The sequence below is a fragment of the Euleptes europaea genome, chromosome 5, assembly GCF_029931775.1.
Source record: "Euleptes europaea isolate rEulEur1 chromosome 5, rEulEur1.hap1, whole genome shotgun sequence".
Lineage (NCBI taxonomy): Eukaryota > Metazoa > Chordata > Lepidosauria > Squamata > Sphaerodactylidae > Euleptes > Euleptes europaea.
In genome coordinates, this window is record NC_079316.1 from 14,969,807 (window position 1) to 14,989,491 (window position 19,685).

The 19,685-nt window shown below is 46.4% G+C and overlaps 1 protein-coding gene across 2 annotated transcripts in view; it reads right to left on the reverse strand.

Annotated features, from left to right (window-relative positions):
• The window catches only part of KCNMB2 (potassium calcium-activated channel subfamily M regulatory beta subunit 2), a 123,320-nt gene that overhangs the window by 18,037 nt on the left and 85,598 nt on the right, over positions 1 to 19,685 (reverse strand). For both annotated transcript variants that reach the window (XM_056850013.1, XM_056850011.1), the window contains exon 2: positions 7,929 to 8,048. In XM_056850013.1, coding sequence (XP_056705991.1) covers positions 7,929 to 7,984 — 56 coding nt within the window. In that variant the 5' untranslated portion in view covers positions 7,985 to 8,048. The remainder of the gene's footprint in view (positions 1 to 7,928; positions 8,049 to 19,685) is intronic.

The window sequence follows — 19,685 nt, forward strand, 5'->3', positions numbered from 1 at the left end:
AGAGTGTGTGACTGGCCCAAGGTCACCCAGCAAGCTTCCATGGCGCGAGTGGGGATTTGAACCTGGGCTTCCCAGATCCTAGTCCAACTGACACCTTAACCACTACACCACGCTGGCCATTTCATATGCATACATTATTGAGGGGTGGGACTTCTGCCCTTCCAGCAGATGAACCAGAGTGCCAGTAGTGAGCTTGCGAGTCGGGCTTATGGATCCCCTCTGAACAATCAAAATCCAGACATCGTTTAGGCATATTATTATTTTAGTGCCTAAAATGGTAATAGTTGATGTGCAATACTATGTAAAGTAACGCTTCCCTGCCTGTGGCTTGCATCTGTCAGTTGAAAAGGAAGCATCAATGTTGCCAATTAACGCCGCATAAACTCTTTATGGGAATCATTATCTAGTGGTAGAATAAAGTGACACATAAAATGCCAACAATCCATAGAGGTATAAAAATTGTAGAAGCCCAGAGAAAGAAATACAGATTATGTCAAATATATGTCCATACAACAGTGATACGACAGGTCCCTCTTTGCTATCGGTGGGATGTTTTAGAGGTGGAGGCTGAGAAGAGCAGGGACGGACTTCATTGCCATAGAGTCCAATGGCCAAAGCGGCCATTTTCTCCAGGGGAACTGATCTCTATCTGCTGGAGATCAGTTGTAAGAGTAGGAGATCTCCAGCTACTACCTGGCAGTTGGCAAACCTAGTCCTGGAGATCTCTCAGAATTACAACTGGATCTCCAGGCTACAGAGATCAGTTCCCCTGAGACAATGGCTGTTTTAGAGAGTGCGCTCTATGACATTACATCCTGTTGATGTAGGGATGCCAGGTCCCTCTTCGCCACCGGCGGGAGGTTTTTGGGGCGGAGCCTGAGGAGGGTGGGGTTTGGGGAGGGGTGGGACTTCAATGCCAAAGAGTCCAATTGCCCAAGCGGCCATTTTCTCCAGGGGAACTGATCTCTATCGGCTGGAGATCAGTTGTAACAGCAGGAGATCTCCATCTAGTACCTGGAGGTTGACAACCCTATGCTGAGGTCTCTCTCCTCCCGAAACCCTGCCCTTCCCTGACTAGGGTTGCCAGTGCCAGGTTGGGAAATACCTGGAGATTTTTGGGGCACAAACTGTGGAGGGCGGGGTTTGGGGAGAGGAGGGACTTCAGTACCATGGAGTCCAATTGCCACAGCAGCCATTTTCTCCAGGTGAACTGATCTCTATCGGCTGAAGATCAGCTGTAATAATGGGAGATCTCCAGCTACCACCTGGAGGTTGGTAACCCTACCCCCAGCTCCACACCCAAATCTGCAGGAAGGGTTGGGGTGGCGCTTGGCAGGTCATGGGCAGAATCTGGAAAGTTAGGGGAAGAGCCTGGCTGAATTGGGAGGTTCTGCCTTTTCAGGTCCCGATACAGATCACTTAGCAGATCTCTCTTTTGCCGGTCGGATCAATAAAATCATAAATACTGCCTGTCTGGCAGCTCTGAGTCTCTTGATATTGACTTGTGGAGATATGGATTGTTAGCCCTTTCTGCATCAGATTATGATATCACTATGGGTAATCATTTTCTTTGGCAGAAGAAGAACAATTGGTTTTTATACCCCTATTTTCTCCCGGCTTACAATCACCTTCCCTTCCTCTCCCCACAACATACACCTTGTGAGGTAGGTCAGGCTGAGAGAGTTCTGAGAGAACTGTGACTGGCTTCATGAGGAGGAGTGGGGAATTTTGTGTACATTGAACCATCAGAAAGCAAACTGCTTAGGGCCTGTGAGTAATGCCTGCATGCCGGCTCAAAAAGTAGTTTTTGGGTCAGTCCGGATATTGGATGTCTGGATAAGGTTATTCAACCTGTATGTTTCTCCCAGTTCAGCAAATCACAATTCTGGCAGGCCACTGGGAAAACATCACAGAAGAAAAGAATTACCCCCCACCACCTGTTGGACCTGGGGTCCCTTAGGGGCTAGGGTGCCAGATGCCACACAGGGGATTTCCGGCTGTCCCAGGGCCATGGCGGCGTCCTCTGCCTTCCACCCAACTTCCCCCCAACTTCCCCCCCTGCCTTAGGGTTGCCAAGCTCCAGGTACTAGCTGGAGATCTCCTGCTATTACGACTGATCTCCAGCCGATAGAGATCAGTTCACCTGGAGAAAATGGCCACTTTGGCAATTGGACTCTATTGCATAGAAGTCCCTCCCCTCCCTAAACCCCGCCCTCCTCAGGCTCTGCCACAAAATTTCCTGCCGGTGCCAATGATGGACCTGGCAACCCTACCGTGCCTTCTCCTCCTGGGGTGAGTGTTCCCCAAGAGGCCTTTAATGGGAGGCAGGCCGAGGTGGCTTCCCCTGTCTCATGTCTGCCTTTGAAATCTGGGGCAGCTGCTTCTCCCGCACCCCCCCCCCAAATTACAATTACCCTAATCCAAACCAGGGCCTTCCATGTTTGCTGTTGAGCGATAAAAATGCACTGGGGGTTCGTTCACAGACCTTCTAGCATCTCGTCTGCTTTGACCCAACCACTATCAATGCGGTGCAATTCACTTCTAATTTTCCGCCAAGCATTTCTAGGAATTGATTAAAAGAAAGGCTCCAGCTCTTTAAAAGCTTGCTAACTCTTGCACGAAAAAAAGAGAATCGTTTAGCCTTCTGAGCCCCCCCCCCTCCCTTTTGACACTGCAAGAATTGTATTTTTGGGCTACGTAGGTTGGGCCGAATAAGGCAAGCTTCGTTGAAGAAGTGATGGGCAAGATTAAAACCGGTGTCTCGGGGCTATTATTATTTATCACAATGTATTTAACGTCGATGGCTGGCTGTCAAAATTGGCATTGCTCCGAAATGAAAGCAGGCGGGAAAAGGCAGCCATTGTCATGCGTTTCCGGGACATTAACCGATCGCACGGCATCACTTACATCATTCTGTAGACATAAAATAGGCACGGCATAATCAGTCAACAATGGCACCAGCGCATAAACGTGATTCAAATGGACAATGAAGGAACAAGAGAGCTAATTAAATAGGGTTGTGAGCAGGCTCTCTCTCTCTCTCTCTCTCTCTCTCTCTCTCTCTAAGGGAGCCTGTGAGCCATGAAATGCACAGAGAGAGGCAAAAGAGCTTAGCGGAGATATTGCAGGAAGCATCCATCGACAAAGCAATTCAGGCACAAACCTGCATTTCAGGAGACTGGCTTGCCGCTATTGAGTCTACCGAGGCCTTGGAACGAAAAGCCCTTGCGACAAAATGCCTTGTCACCTGGCGAGCGGAGAGACGCTGCAGGTCATGCTCTGAGCCACGGCTTCCTGCAACTGACGGCTCAGGGCCAAGCCTGGATCTAGGGTTGCCAACCTCCACGTAGTAGCAGGAGATCTCCTGCTATTACAACTGATCTCCAGCCAATAGAGATCAGTTCCCCTGGAGAAAATGGTTGCTTTGGCAATTGGACTCTATGGCATTGAAGTCCCTCCCCTCCCCAAACCCTGCCCTCCTCAGGCTCTACCCCAAAGACCTCCCGCCGGTTTCAAAGAGGGACCTGGCAACCCTACCTGGATCCCCCAGCTGGCAAACAGCAAGAGCAGTGAGTGGAGGGAGCAGTAGCTATGGTCCTGGGATGTGCGTAGGGTTGCCAACCTCTAGGTACTAGCTGGAGATCGTCTGCTATTACAACTGATCTCCAGCCGGTAGAGGTCAGTTCACCTGGAGAAAATGGCCGCTTTGGCCATTGGACTCTATGGCAATGAAGTCCCTCCCCTCCCCAAACCCCACCCTCCTTAGGCTCCATCTCAAAAACCTCCCACCAGTGGTGAAGAGGGACCTGGCAACCCAACGGCAACCCTATTTCTGGGGGATGGTGACATTCAAATATGCATCATGCCAATCACTTCCACTTTGTCACCAGAAATGATGTTTCCCTTTGAAGCAACACATATCCCTTTATTTCTCCCCACTGCCCTGCCAAGTGGGTGGCAGGGGACCAGTGCCAGTGGGGGGAGTAAGCCCCATGTCTCATCCACCCACGTACCCTTTTCTCTGTCCCAACCCCCACAACAGCCTCTACTGTTTCTCTCACTGATCTATTTTTAGATATATAATGATGGTACGGCAAATATATGATCTGGGGGATTAATGGACCGGTGTCTTTTTTGATGATTTGGGGAGAATCTTGTTTAAGATTGCAGTTTAAACAGACACCCCATTATTTTCACACACACACACGTGTGTGTGTGTGTGTGTGTGTGTGTGTGTGTGTGTGTGAGAGAGAGAGAGAGAGAGAGAGAGAGAGAGAGAGAGACTCTTGCCTTTCCAGCTAGCGTCTAGAAACAATCATGCACGCACACACAAGCACATTGACGTGTACATCAGGGCTTGCTTAGGTTTTCCTCTTTCCACTTCAGTTCCATGTCCTGCATCAGAATCTGTTCCGAATAGGGTTGCCAACCTCCAGGTACTAGCTGGAGATCTCCTGCTACAACAACTGATCTCCAGCCGACAGAGATCATTTCACCTGGAGAAAATGGCTGCTTTGGCCATTGGACTCTATGGCATTGAAGTCCCTCCCCTCCCCAAACCCCACCCTCCTCAGGCTCCACCCCAAAAATCTCCCGCCAATAGCAAAGAGGGACCTGGCAACCCTAGTTCCAAAGGATCCCCTGAATTTTTTGAAGCTTTTGTAGGGTTGGAGGAGGACGCGAAAAGCAATAGGCAGGGATCTCAGCCACCCCGGTGCAGGCCGAGAATCTCCTCTGAGCCTGGTTTGCACGTAGGCTTGCCAGACCCCGTAGCTCCACCGGCGGGAGCTTTCTGGGGCTGTGGCTGTAGTGCACAGTGCGCGCGCGTCACTTCTGGACATGGAAGCGCTAGCGATCTCGGGCAATCTCTATGGTTTCCATAGAGTTTTCTCTGAGATTCCCAGAGTGTCCGCGTCACTTTTGGGTGCCTGCCGGACATTAGCTGGCCGGCGGGCAGCCCGGTGGATTGGCGGGATTTTACCCGCCACCACTGGGCACTTGGCAACCTATTTGCATGGCTTCTTTTAAAAACCTTCTGTGTTCTTTTGGGTTTGCTCTCGTCAGATCCCTGGCTTGCCAAATGATGCCTGATACTTTACCCAGCTGGAACCCTTTAAATGTTTCCCAAAATATGCTGGTTCTTCTTGTACTGCTGTGCAATTGCTAACTGTTGTAAAATCAATGGCTGAATACAATTAAGCAACATTATTACCTCTGTAGTCGCTTCTGTTCGCTCAGCTAATGCTATATGTCACCCAAAAATGAAGACGCTATTGATTTTGGACATGATCTAGTGCTTTATATTGTCTTGGAGATTTATATATTCCATTATATCATTTTGGGGTTTCGTGTTTTTAGGGGGGGCTGTGAAAGGATTAATGACAGTAAAAGCAAATTGAGTTAGAGGATTAGATTGGATAGGAATGCATGAATGGGAAAGGAGAGTACCACACCAGGCCCCCCCAAGGTAGTTTTCCAGTGCAAATGTCACAAACTTCAATTGTAACCCGGAGCATACTTGGATGGTGGGTAAAGGGAAAGTTGACAAGCCATCTAAGCCCTGGGAGCCTACACTGTTGCTGTCTTCAGTGTCACTAATGCTGAATGCTTAGATCTTCTGAATAAACCGGAATTCAGATTGCCAGACTAGTGCAGAAATAGGCAGATATCTACAAAGAGCAGGGAAACACCGCATCGCAATGGGCCTTTTACTACTCAAAGCGGCAAAAGGACCATTGCGATGCGGTGCTTCCGGGTCTAAACTGGAAATGACACGATTGGTCGGTGCGGCCATGTGCAGGCAATCCCTGCCTTAGCCCTGCCCCAAAAACCTCCTGCTGGAGCCGAGGGGGGACCTGGCAACCTTACTTGAACACATGAACACATGGAAGCTGCCTTATACTGAATCAGACCCTTGGTCCATCAAAGTCACTATTGGCTGCTCAGACCGGCAGCGGCTCTCCAGGGTCTCAGGCAGAGGTCTTCCACATCACCTTCTTGCCTAGTCCCTTTAACTGGAGATGCCAGGGATTGAACCTGGGACCTTCTGCATGCCAAGCAGGTGCTCTACCACTGAGCCACAGCCCCTCCCCAAGTTAGAACCTGGTTAGTACTTGGATGGGAGAGACTACCAAGGGAGTCCAGGATTATTTTGCAGAGGCAGGCAATGGCAAACCACCTCTGTTTGTAGGGTTGCCAACTTTGGTTTGGGGAACACCTGGAGATTTGCCTCTTGCACTTTCCACCGCTCCTTTTGTGGAATTGCCTCCTTACCTTAGCCTAATCTCATTTATCTTTTCTGAAGCCATTGCAAGCTGAAATGGGCCCTGAAAATTGCAGGAATACATTGCCCTTATTCTGTATCTTGCCTCGAGCCTGAGTGAGAAAGCCAGGCTATAAATAAAGTAAGTAAATAAATAAATGTTGTGTTTTATGAATGGTAATTTATGGCTTGTAGCTTTTTGAATTTTTTTTACGTGATGCTCTGGCTATGGATTTTGGTCTGTTTCTACATGGAATTTTAATAGGCTTTTTAAAATTTTATTTTTAAACTGTGCATTTAATTTTGTTTTGCGACTGGAATTTTAGGTTGTAAGCCACCTTTATCATCCTGCCATAAAATGGAATAGAAATGTAATAAAAACATAACTCCAGGACATATCCGTACAGATAAAGGTAATGTAGAAAGGAAAAACTATAAGCCATAATGCTTGAGGTTATCAAAGGTACAGAGTCGGCGTAGGACTGTGTGATGTAGTGGTTAGTGTTTCACTAGGCCTCAGGAGATCTAGGTTCAAACCCCTGCTTGCCATGACATCTTCTATATGACATAGAGCCAATCACTCTCTCTCAGCCTGACCTACCACACAGGAACGTTGTGAAGATAAAATGCAGGAAGGGGGCACATCGTGAGCAACTTGGGGGACGGATTAGGGTTGCCAGCCTCCAGGTACCAGCTGGAGATCTCCTGCTGTTAACAACTGATCTCCAGCCAATAGAGATCACTTCACCAGGAGAAAATAGCTGCTTTGGCAATTGGACTATGGCACTGAAGTCACTCCCCTCCCCAAACCCCGCCTTCCTCAGGCTCTGGCCCCAAAACCTCCCGTTGGTGGCAAAGAGGGACTTGGCAACCCTAGTGTCCATGGGCTAGGTAACCACCAGAAAGAGATTTATGTTTATCACTGGTAATCCAGTGACTGCATCTGTAGATGTGTGCAAATAAACCATAATGTATAGAATAATGAGTAAGAAATAGGAGTTGGTGCCTCCTGAAATATAGGGTGGAACAGATTGGGTCAAGGTAGGTATTTTTTCCTCATGGGACGCTACCGTCAAACTGGTCCCTAGTAAGAAATCCACAACTCTTTGAGTAATTGTGAATGAGATTCAAGCAGTGGTAGCTCTCTAAGACAACCAATCATCACGATGCAAATGCCATTCAAGTTATATGTTACTAGTTGGTGGCAGAGATATTAACAGTGTTTGAGAAGATGAGTATGGGCAAAATATCCCCCCCCCAGAAACAAATCACAAAAATCCCTCCAAGAGGAAAAAATATTTTCTGAAATAGTGGAGCACTTCTGTATGGGAATAGACAATTATGCTAATGTCTGGCATTCCTTTGACTGGTTAAAATATGCTGTCATAATAGTAGTACAGGAGGAGTTTGGCCGCTCCAAATGACAGTCACAACTTTTAAAGCCCTTCCCCCAAAATAATGTGGGCATGGACGAAACAAAAGTCTCCCTGGCCGCGTTTGACCACACTAGTTGTAGCCAATAGGTCCTTACAATTTCAGGACCAACCCCCCTAGTTGCTCCTCCACCCTCAGCATCCTACCCATTTAACAGGGAGAGCTGGCATGTTATTGCTGTTAGGCAAGCGGGCACATGGCTGCCTGGCAAAGCCACCCCGGCGCCACGTACCTTCTCTCGTCATGCCTGTATGACGTGGAGCTCCGGCCGCTGGTCCAAATGAACATCTTAGAGGATTGATCTCCGCTGTCTCTCCGTTCCGTGGAGGTCCTGGAGGGATGACGGTAGGACCTAGGGGGAAAGGGACAGCCTTCGTCACCACGTGCTGGGAACCTGCCGGGCCACCTTCCATCCATCAGGCCTCGACGTCAATATCCCAACTCGCGCCTCAAAGGCCGTGTAGACCCAGCTCCATGGAGATAGGCTTTCAGATGGTTCCAGGTGATATGCAGAACAGCAGGAATGACCTTTCTCTTCCCTTCCAGGAGGCGAGCTTGACATTAAATTATCTTCGGCTCTTCCCCCCACCCATCCTCTTCGCCTCCCTCCCGCTTCTGTCCGACTTAATGAAACCGTATTTCCCCTGCCTTTCCGAGTTACCGTTTTCGCTCACATAGCAAGCCCGATAATGGTTAACTAAAACTCCTGAGCTGGTCCTGTTTGCCTGGCAGGTCTTCCCCCCACCCCTGCTGCTTTCCGAAACGGGCCGCTGTTTATCCACTGGTTCCAAGCAACCGTAAGATTTCGAACAATTATGTGGGCCCCCGGCGTGCTGAGGACGCACTGATCTATTGCCAGACCGGCTGGCAAATTAAAACGGAGGTTAAAGTCCATCTCCGGGCTAGCACTCCAATGGGCCCTGCTTTGGGGACCTTAGCAACGTGGCTGCATCCTCCATGACTACTTGAGCCGGGGTTTAATTGAGGCATTCAGTGTAAACATTAAAGACAGCTTGCTTCCCTGTCTCTGTTGTTCCCTGACCGCATCTCTGTGCCTTTCAACAGGGACTCTCCTCTCCTCACCCCAAGGGTCCCTGGCGATGCCTCTACCGGGTACTCCTTCCCTGGGGTTGCCAACCTCCAGGTACCACATACCTTTGTGGATTATTGAAATACTACTGTATATAGTTGTATGTTTGTCCTTTTCCACTATTGTATGCATTGATTACATTTTGATGTTTCACTCATTTGTGTTGTATTAATTATAGCCTAAGATTCCTGCACTACTTTCCTTATCTTCGATATTAGTGCAGAGGTGTTGATTTTGGTTTGCTCAACCTCCAGGTACTAGCTGGAGATCTCCCACTATTACAACTGATCTCCAGCCAATGGAGATCAGTTCACCTGGCCGCTTTGGCAATCGGACTCTATGGCATTGATATCCCTCCCCTCCCCAAACCCTGCCCTCCTCAGGCTCCGCCCCCAAAACCTCCCGCCAATGGCGAAGAGGGACCTGGCAACCCTATCCATGACATTGAAGTCCCTCACCTCTCCAAACCCCACCCTCCTCAGGCTCCACCCCAAACATCTCCAGATATTTCCCAACCCAGAGCTGGCAACCCTAGTTGCCAACCTCCAGGTACTAGCGGGAGATCTCCCGCTATTGTGACGGATCTTCAGCTGATAGAGATGAGTTCACCTGGAGGAAATGGCCGCTTTGGCAATTGGACTCTATGGCATTGAAGTCCCTCCCCTCCCCAAACCCTGCCCTCCTCAGGCTCCTCCCCCAAAATCTCCAGGTATTTCCCAACCTGGAGCTGGCAACCCTATCCTTCCCAGTACTGTCTCACCGATTGCTGTTCAGATACTCTGTACTAGTTGGTTTTTCAGTGGCTTCTGAAGCAGGGTGTGTTAGCACAATGAGCGTATCACTCTACTTGCTTTTTTTAAAAAAAGGAAAAGTGCTTAATCTAACAGTGCATCGGATTATGCTTATTATAAAACAGCTGCATTTCTATTCATTTATTTATGTCCTGCTCTTCGCCCCAGTGGGGACTCAAAGAGGCTTAGAGTATCACTCTTCCCTCCTCCGTTCACTCACAAGGGCCTTGCGATGTAGGCCAGGCCGAGAGTTTGTGATGCATCCAAGGTTACCCAGTGAGCTTCCAAGGTAAAGATGGGGATTTGAACCCCAGTTTTAATTGCAAACGCTTGTTTTTTAGAACATGTAAAATAACCAGGAAAAAACAACAGCAGAGTGCCATTTTGTGCATACAAAGTTCTTTTATCTCAAGGATGAATAACCATAGGCAGCCTCTACATGCCTAGAAGCAATGCCTCCACCTGTCAAATCCCAAACAGAACATCCAGACAGAGTCGTCTAAGAAGCAGTTTATTTGGGAAGCATAAGGTGTGTAGCAGCAACTTGCAGGAAAAGGTACGAGGGCTCACGTGGGGGAAAGCGGGCAGGTTGAAACATATACATCAGAAAGGCACCGTTGGATACCAGGCTGAGCCTGGTTCCCATGATAGATTACAGTTATCGTAAGGCGCAGGCCGTCATAACAAACCTCTGAGCTACTCGACCTTGACTCCAGCTGCGCTCTCAGCCTGGAGCTCACAAAGCAGTGCTTCCAGGTCAGACTATGAAGTATCAGGAGTCCCAGATCAGAAATGTTGGCAGAACTCTATTTGTTGCACCATTTAGCAGCTTGCCAAAACAGGGATCTTGCTAGCCTAATCTACCACAATTGGGCACTACCATAATCAGATGGCTAAATTAGGGTCGCCCTCTCCAGGTAAGGAAATAACCACTGTATCACAATGGCTGTTTTGCACATGCCAGGTTCAAACGGACTGGTGATTCGATTGGTCTCTCCCAGCCTTTATTTTTTTAGGAATTATCGGCCTCCTTGCTTGTCCTGTTATGCTGTGGCTGAGTCACCCCATGAAACTGATGGGCGGGAGGTTCAGGAGAGATGGGGAGGAAGTACTTGGGCACACTGCACATTCTTAACTTGTGGATCTCACTCCCACAAGAAGTGGTGAGGAGAGCCAGTGGGTTAGGCAGTTTTACAAGTGGGCTGGGCAAATTCGCAATCTGTGGGTTTATCAGTGGCAACAAGCCACAAGAACATGAGAGAACCTCCAAGCTCAAAAAGTACCCAAAGGTATCCAAAGGTCAACCAGACTTCCAGAAGCATCTAGTTGGGCACTGTTGGAAACTAGATGGACCCTCAGCCTGATCCTGTAGGGCAGTGATTCCCAAAGTAGGCAGTACTACCCCCTGGGGGGGGGTGGGATTACCTAAGGGGCACTAAGAGGCAAGGGAGTAGCGGGGCGGGTGCTAGAGATGGCCCCCTTTAACTGTGTTGTTGAATAGGGTAGGGGGTGCTGGGGTTGAGTTTGTGGAACCAAGAGGGTGGTGGCCCAAAATGTTTGGGAACCACTGCTGTGTGTGTGTGTGTGTGTGTGTGTGTGTGTGTGTGTGTGTGTGAAGTGCCGTCAAGTCGCTTCCGACTCATGGCAACCCTATCAATCAACGTCTTCCAAAAAGTCCTATCTTTGACAGCCTTGCTCAGGTCTTGCAAATTGAGGGCAGTGTCTTCCTTTATAGAGTCAATCCATCTCTTGTTGGGTCTTCCTTTTTTTCCTGCTGCTCTCAACTTTTCCTAGCATGGTTGTCTTTTCTAGTGACTCTTGCCTTCTCATAATGTGACCAAAATACGATAGCCTCAGTTTAGTCATTTTAGCTTCTAGGGTCAGTTCAGGCTTGATTTGATCTATAACCCACTGATTTGTTTTTTTGGCAGTCCACGGTATCCGTAACACTCTCCTGCAACACCACATTTCAAAGGAATCTGTTTTCTTCCTATCAGCTTTCTTCACTGTCCAGCTTTCACACCCATACATAGTAATAGGGAATACGATGGCATGAATTAATCTAGTCTTGGTGGCCAGTGACACATCCTTACACTTCAAAATATTTTCTAGCTCCTTCATGGCTGCCCTTCCCAGTCTCAATCTCCTTCTGATTTCTCAGCTGCAGTCTCCCTTTTGGTTGATGGTGGAGCCAAGGAATAGAAAGTCTTGAACAATTTCAATTTCCTCATTGTCAACCTTAAAGTTGTGTAGTTCTCCTGTAGTCATTACCACTGCTGTAGGGCTTCTTTTTATGCTGCAATGAGCAGTCAGCACAGTCTGAAAAGCAGAAGGATCCCTCTTGCTCCACCCCTTGGCTCCAGTTGATTCCCACCTAGGTTCTGTTGTCATTCCTTTTATTTCTCATAATAGTGACTCTTCTTAAGGTTCCCTTTCTCCCACTCTCTGCTTTGTGCTACCTTTTATATGCCTCCCCTCCCCTTCAGTGCCCAGTACAAGCTCCCACGATATGTCTGCCAAACACAAGCCTCCTCCTCTGAATCTGTCTTCTGTGAGTTCCCCTAACCGGCAATTACCATCAACAACCCTCTCAAACGGATCTGCCGCTTCGAATATTTCCTTTTTCTGGGGGTACCGAGAATTGTTCACCACCATGTACATCATCATGAAGATCTTTTACATCAAAAATAACAACAGCAATAATGTTTTGAGGCAAGGCGATAGCCTTGGATTGGGGGTGGTGGGAGGGAGAGATACAGTGTCATGCAGTGGTTAGGGAGTTGTGCTGCGATCTGGAAGACCCAAGTTGAAATCTCTCATGCTGAGAGCCAGCGTGGTGTAGTGGTTAAGAGTGGCGGAGTCTAATCTGGAGAGCTGGGTTCGATTCCCCAACTCCTCCACATGAAGCCCGTAGGATGACCTCGAGCTAATCTCAGTTCTCTCCGAACTCTCTCAGTTCCACCTACCTCACAAGGTGTTTGCTGTGAGGAGGGAAAGGGAAGCCGCTTAAAGAAAGAGAAAAATAGGGTATAAAAACCAATTCTTCTTCTTCTTCTGAACTCATCAGGTGAGCCAGTGAGGTGCATCAGGCTGATATCACATGACTGGCTGAAGGACTTCCAGTAAATTCCATGGCAGCATGAGGATTTGAACTTGGCTCTCCCAGATAAAATGTGGAAAGGAGAAACACGCACCCTGAGCTACTTGGCAGAATACAAGAAGCACTAAATAGATAGTTAGGGAGGGGGATGGCCCCACTTAGGAATAGGGTTGCCAACCTCCAGGTACTAGCTGGAGATGTCCTGCTTTCACAACTGATCTCCAGCTGATAGAAATCAGTTCTCTTGGAGAAAATACCCGCTTTGGCAATTGGACTCTATGGCATTGAAGCCCCTCCCCGCCCCAAACCCCACCCTCCTCAGGCTCCGCCATAAAAACCTCCTGCCAGTGGCGAAGAGGGACCTGGCAACCCTACTTAGGGACAGGGTTACCAAGGGCTACAGTAAGCCCCCCTGACAATGATTACATCTCTTTTTCCCCCAACACCACCCAAACTCAACCCAAAAAGCAGATGAAAAGCAATCACAGGACTTGGCAATTTGGATGGGAAGAGCAGGAGGAAATGCCTGGGGAAATTGGGGCTGTGATTCGAGTCACCAGTACGATATTGTCTATTCTGGTGCCACCTGAATGTGACGTCATCACGCTAGGTGACACTCTAGCAGTTGCCCCAAACTCTATGGTTAAACCACAAAAGTTTGGGTTGAATGCTAGAGCGTCATGCTAGAGTAATTACATCATTTCCAGGTTGTCCCAGTGCTGGGGCCACTGATTGCCTCCCCCAAACCATGAGTCTCTGTTTCCCCTATCTCCTGCCTAGCTACAGATTATTTCTGGGGTAGTCATACAATAATTTGTGAGGAAAGTGGCAGTTCCGTTCCATGATTTTTGAAGAGGAAAGTGCTTTGGGTGGCTAAAACAGCAGTTCTTAAAGGTCAGAAGCCAGGCATTTTAGATTTTCCAGATGATGTGACTTTTTCAAATGGGGCCACATATTAATCCTATTCCAATGACATTGCATGTTAAATGAAGATGTTGGTGAGGGTGAGAATCTCTGACCTCTGTGCATTCCTTAGAATGACTGATCTGGTTTTATGTGCCTAAACTCTGAATATATGATATGTACTCTCCAGAAATGTAGGGTACAGACAGAAAGAACCTAGGCTCAAAGTCAGTATAAATGCACATAGACTCTCTGGTGAACGCACAAAAATGAGCAGCGGGGCAGGGGGGAAGCAGGCCAGCTGGCATAATTTCCCCCTCACTGGTGGTGAGGTGGTTAAGAGCGGTGGACTCTTATCTGGAGAACTGGGTTTGAGTCCCCACTCCTACACATGAAGCCAACTGGGTGACCTTGTCACATTTCTCTCCCAACTCTCTCAGCCCCACCTATCTCACAAGGTGTCTGATGTGGGGAGAGGAAGGTATTGTAAACTGGTTTGATTTTCCTTAAAAGGTAGAGAAAGTCGGCATATAAAAACCAACTCCTCCTCCTCCTCCTCTTCTACACGCCAAGTCATCTGAGTATGTCTGGAGTCGTAACACAAGGGGGCAAAATCTGACATTCTCCCTACAAGTTCAAATTCAGCTCCTTGCTTCAAACATAGAGAAATATGACAAGGAGGGCTCTTATTAAGCTGGAAATAGCCCATGAGGAATATAAAAATGTCCAGAGGCTTATTAAAAATGGTTTATATTTATCTAGGGGGTGAAAAGGCAATAATTTGGGATAGGAGATAGCAAAACTCAAAGAAAAATGGGAAAGAATTCTGGGCATTAACAACACAGATGATGTATAGCTATAGATAGACATTAATTTAATTTAATTTGTTAGTTCCAGAAATTGGTTGCATCTTTTTCTAATTTTCTATCCTTCCACCCTTCCTCCAAGTAGCTCAGGACAGTGCATTTGGTTATCTCCTCCTGCATTTTTTCCTTACAACAACCCTATGAGGTACGCTAGGCCAGTGGTGGGCCTACATTTTTGGGACCCTGAAGCTTGACCTATTATGGGGCCCCCTTTACAACCAGCAATGAGGCCTGGGTAATCACGGTTATCTTCTTCAGTGGGGTTGTTCTATGGCAGATGTATTGGTTGGTTCATTCTCTAATAGAGGTACAAGGTCATCAGAGGGGGCTTGTAAGGATAAAGAGGTTAAAATCTGATTTTTGGTGTTAAAATGCACAAGCGAGACGAGTGCAGCCTAAATTGAGAATTCAGATGTCTTTTTATGGTTCCGATTGGTTCTAGCCTAAGGGCTGAGCTATAGAACTATTAAACTGTGCACCAACAAAGGATTAGAGGATCCAGCTGCCAAAATGTAGGTGATGAGTAGATTCTGGCAAACTCAGTGAGGAAATACAGGTGGGGGTTCAGGTACTGCCAGCCCCTGAGAAAATTTTGAAATCTGACCAATTACAGGGACATTTTGAGGCCATATGAAATGGGTACTAGAGCATATTTTAAGGTCAATATTAAGTACTTCAACCCACTGGCTTATGATTCTATCACTAAAACAGCCTTAATTTAATAACAAAAACTTAAAAAAAATCCATTGATTTTGTTGAGAAATTCATTCATTTTTAAAAAAAGTTTCTTCGGGGGCCCCTGCCGGATTAGGGGCCCTGAAGCTTAAGCTTCATTAGTTTCATAGTAGATCTGCCACTGGGCTAGGCTAAGAGATTGTGACTTGTCCAAGGTCACCAAACGAGCTTCATGACACCAAACGAGCTTCATGACAGGAGTGGAAAATTGCAACCTTGGTCTCCAGATTGTAGTCTGATGCCAATATCTATACTATACTGGAAATGCAAAAAAAAAAAAAAAAAAAAAAAGGTTTAAAACTCATCATATCTGATTCTGAACTCAGCCCTAAAATGCATATTAATTGTAAAAAAATAACTTGGGGATTATAAAAAAAAAACCCAAATCATAGTAGTAGTGTCTGCTTTTTAAAGAAATGTATGCCTCTGATCTTACCAGACTATGTTGTGAGGTTGCTGCAGCTTTTTTGGGTATTGCTAGGCAACCCCCCCCCCCATATTGCAGAGTCTCCAAAGCCTATGTTAGAATCAGTGTGGGAGACGGACTAAAAACGGTAAATTATATGAGGAAGAGAAGGTAAAACTGGAGGAGGTGTGTGTGGATAAGCTTGCCAGGTCCCTCTTTGTAACCAGTGGGAGGTTTTTGGGGCGGAGCCTGAGGAGGGCGGGGTTTGGGGAGGGGAGGGACTTCAATGCCATAGAGTCCAATTGCCAAAGCGGCAATTTTCTCCAGATGAACTTGTTACGGCCTTTGATAGTTTTGCCATTGAAAATCTATAAAAAACCCTTAGAACCCTATAAGAAACCGTATAAAAGATTAAGTATGACATGTGTTGAGAAGAAACCTGCCTTAGAAGGTTGAGAAGAAACTTGCCTTAGAAGAATACAGAATTGTATTCCTCAGTACTCTGGGAACATTGCCAGAGGAATAGATAAAACAACACCTGCTCCAGAAGGGAAAAGTAGTACTGTAGTATTGGAAAACCTTTTCTAATAGGGATAAGAGTCAAGCATCAGATATGGTTACATATCTGAGAAAGGACAATGGTGTGGTTGCACCACACCTCAATGTGGAATACAATTTCCTCCAAAAATATGCTAATTCAAAGGGTGAGGGGTGCACAGCACACCTTAGAAATGCTGATGTATGAAGAATAATCAGATTATCTACATCATCAGATGGAGATAACGACTTTATCTACTTTTAAAAACACATACTGCAGATGTGTTGATAACATAGATCTGAAGTGTATATAAGGCAGAGCAGGATAGCCAGTACTTCAGAATGTTGTTGCTGGGCAGATTGCAGCTGCACAGACACAGCATCTCTCTATCTCAGAGGCCTGAGATGTAAAACATTGAGACTCTGATCCTTGCGTGGACAGAAGTTCTTTGAGGTATCTTGGAGTATCAAGATCTGGATATTTCAACATATCTTACAATATTCACAGTCTTCTTGTGAGACTGCTCTATTCCTAGAAGAGGATGGAGACCCTTAGATTCTTATTCAAAGGATAAGAATTCTAAGTGCAGTGATCTTTCCATATATTGGAACACTGAGAGTCCATTGGATTAATGGATTCTTACAAATTAAACCTATTTGGCTTACCAATGCTAAAGAACACCCTGAACACAGGACTAATAGATAGACCTCTGAGATAGTGTCAGAAAGTCCTCTACTTAACAGAGGGACTTCTGAACCTCCTCAGAGTAAAGACCAGAGATGTTCCTGATGGAAAAGGAGACTCTATGTACTCTGTGAGATATGCACAATGCTGATACATTATACAGCGCATACACAGATTTGAACCATAAGTTCACATACAAAACTCTCTACAATTGGCACTGCCAGAGAGACTTTAAACAGCTTTAAGCTAACACATAGTATTTATATATTCAGCATTGCTGTCTAATACTAAAGGAACAGGCATGGCATGTATATAGACAATGCCTGATCTTAATGATGATCAGAAGTCTTCTTTATAGCTAAGAATACTGATAGAAGTCTTTAAGGATTCAAGACTTAGAAAATACAGATACTTTAGGATGAATTCATATGTTCTTATAGAACTTAGCTATTTAGAGGTTTGCAGATGACATAGCAAGAGATGTTGTCTTCTGTATGATGTTTTGAATGATTTAAGCTAGGATGTTTCTAACCTAATCTTTCCCCAAAGAATTAACCATATTTTGACAGGATTTCCGTAACTTTATAACCTGAATGAAGGTGCATTGCACTAATGATACTTTATGAGGTATATTCTGACTTAGATACTCCTTTATGGAGGCATAGAGATTGTGAATGATTACTTGCTACTTCTTGTTACATAAACATGTTTAAGACTAATGATGTCTAGCCTTATAGAATATTTTAAGACTTACACTCAAAAGCATATATTATATGATGTAAATAAATGTGTTTTTATTATTCTTATACTCTTGTCCAGTATTACAAATTTATTGGCGTGTTCAAGAGATGTCCTAGGAACCGTAACAAGTTTCTAGGAACCGTTGATTCCGGTCTAGTGGTGTCTCGCTGAATAAGATAACATATTCCTTCTCAGGAAGGGGTCCTTTCTAAGAGTGTAGGCACTTAACGGCCCGAACCGCGACAAACTGATCTCTATCACCTGGAGATCTGTTGTAATAGCAGGAGATCTCCAGCTAGTACCTGGAGCAAAAATGTGTGGGAAAATGGTAAAAAGGGAAAACTGAATGGGGGTGGGAGCAGAACAATGGGTGGGGGGAGAGACTGTCCTAGGGGGACAAACAGAACAAGGTAGGTAGGTGGGTGGAGGAGTGAAAGGGGAGACTCTGCCTGGGGCAGGAATGCTGAAGATGGGAGGGGGAGAAGAGGGGGAGAGAGGAGAGGCTGCAGGTGCTTCCAGGGGGAGGGAAAGAGGAAAAGCAAGAGGGAGTAGGTGAAAGAGAATTTCCCCTTGAATCTGTGTGGGTCCTCCATTTATATCAGATACAGCATCCTAAACATCCCTAAGGTATAACCCAGAGGTCCCCAACCCTTTTGGGCCTGTGGGCACCTCTGGGATTTTTAGACAGGGCGCTAGGCATAACAACAAAATGGCTGCCAAAGGAGGCAGAGCCAATATGAAAATGGCTGCCAAAGGAGGCGGAGCCAAGCCAACCAGAAAATGTCAGGGTGTGAGGTTATGCATAACTAATAATAACTCCTCAACATTTCAGGCAAAAGCTCTGCTTAACAGGAATCCTTTTTAAAAAGGAACATATCGTTTAAAAATATTTCCTTACACACAGCTTACCTTCAGTGAATATCTTTTTGATGTGGTGAGAGCTGTTGTGGAAGCAATTTTTTAAAAATCTGCACAGCCAATCAGATCTCCAGTGGCCAATCAGAAGCCCTGCTGGGCAGAAGTCCCACCTGGTCCCACCCACTTTCCTGGCGGGTGCCAGGAAAATGTTGGCGGGTACTATGGTGCCCCTTGGCACACCACTGGGATAACCTGCGGCTGCACATAGCAGTGATTTAGCACCTATTCAGACAGCGCCCGAGAGCAAACATCCAGATTACAGCTCCTAGCATGCAATTCAAAATAGTCTCGCAGTTGCTTTGCAGCTGTCAGGGCAAAGATAACCACAATATGAGTAATCTCCCCCTCTTTTTTTACCAGCCAAGAGCAAAAAAAGATAACATTTATTATACTGCAAGCTGGCAGTAGGGCCGCATCGACAAAAATGGAAATATTTTACATGGCATCTAATACAGCGATAGGTGCCATAAAAGTAAAAACTGACGATGGAGATGATGATAATGCTCCCGTCAATGAGGTGATGCAGTTGCTTCAAATATGAGAGCGAATGTTTATAAATCAGTGCTTAGATCAGGGATGGGGAACCTTTTTTCTGCCAAGGGCCATTTAGATATTTATAGCATAATTCGGGGGCCACACAAAATTATCAACTTAAAAATTAGCCTGATATATTTGGTCAAACATTTAGCCAAGAGGCATGACCGGAGACGGCTCCGAGTGTCTGCCACGTAGAGCGACTCGCTTTTGAGCTCTGCCATTCCCAGCTGGGCCCCAGAGATTCAGGCAGGGCAGCAAACACAAGACACAGTTTGTTGAGCAGTCCTAGCAACTCCATAGCAAATGACTCTTCTTCGGGGGGGAAAAGGTTCCTTTTCTCAGTGAAACAAACTCACATCTGCCTTGAATAGAGGCTATTCCTGTCCACGGGAGGAGGCGGATCACCAGTCTAGATCCTTCTGAGCTAGAGATCTGCCAGGACCCACAAAGTGCCAGACCAGATGATTCCGCGGGCTTTATATGGCCCCCGGGCCTGACGTTCCCCACCCCTGGCTTAGATGGTCTTGAACACCTGGTAAGATAAACTATATCAAAGGACTGTAGGACACTGGAAATGTAGGTTTCCCTACACAGCCAGTCAGTGTTGTTGGTAGTCATGTTGAAAAATTGCAACATTTTAAAAGAAAAACTTGGAATTTAATGATAAACACACATGAACA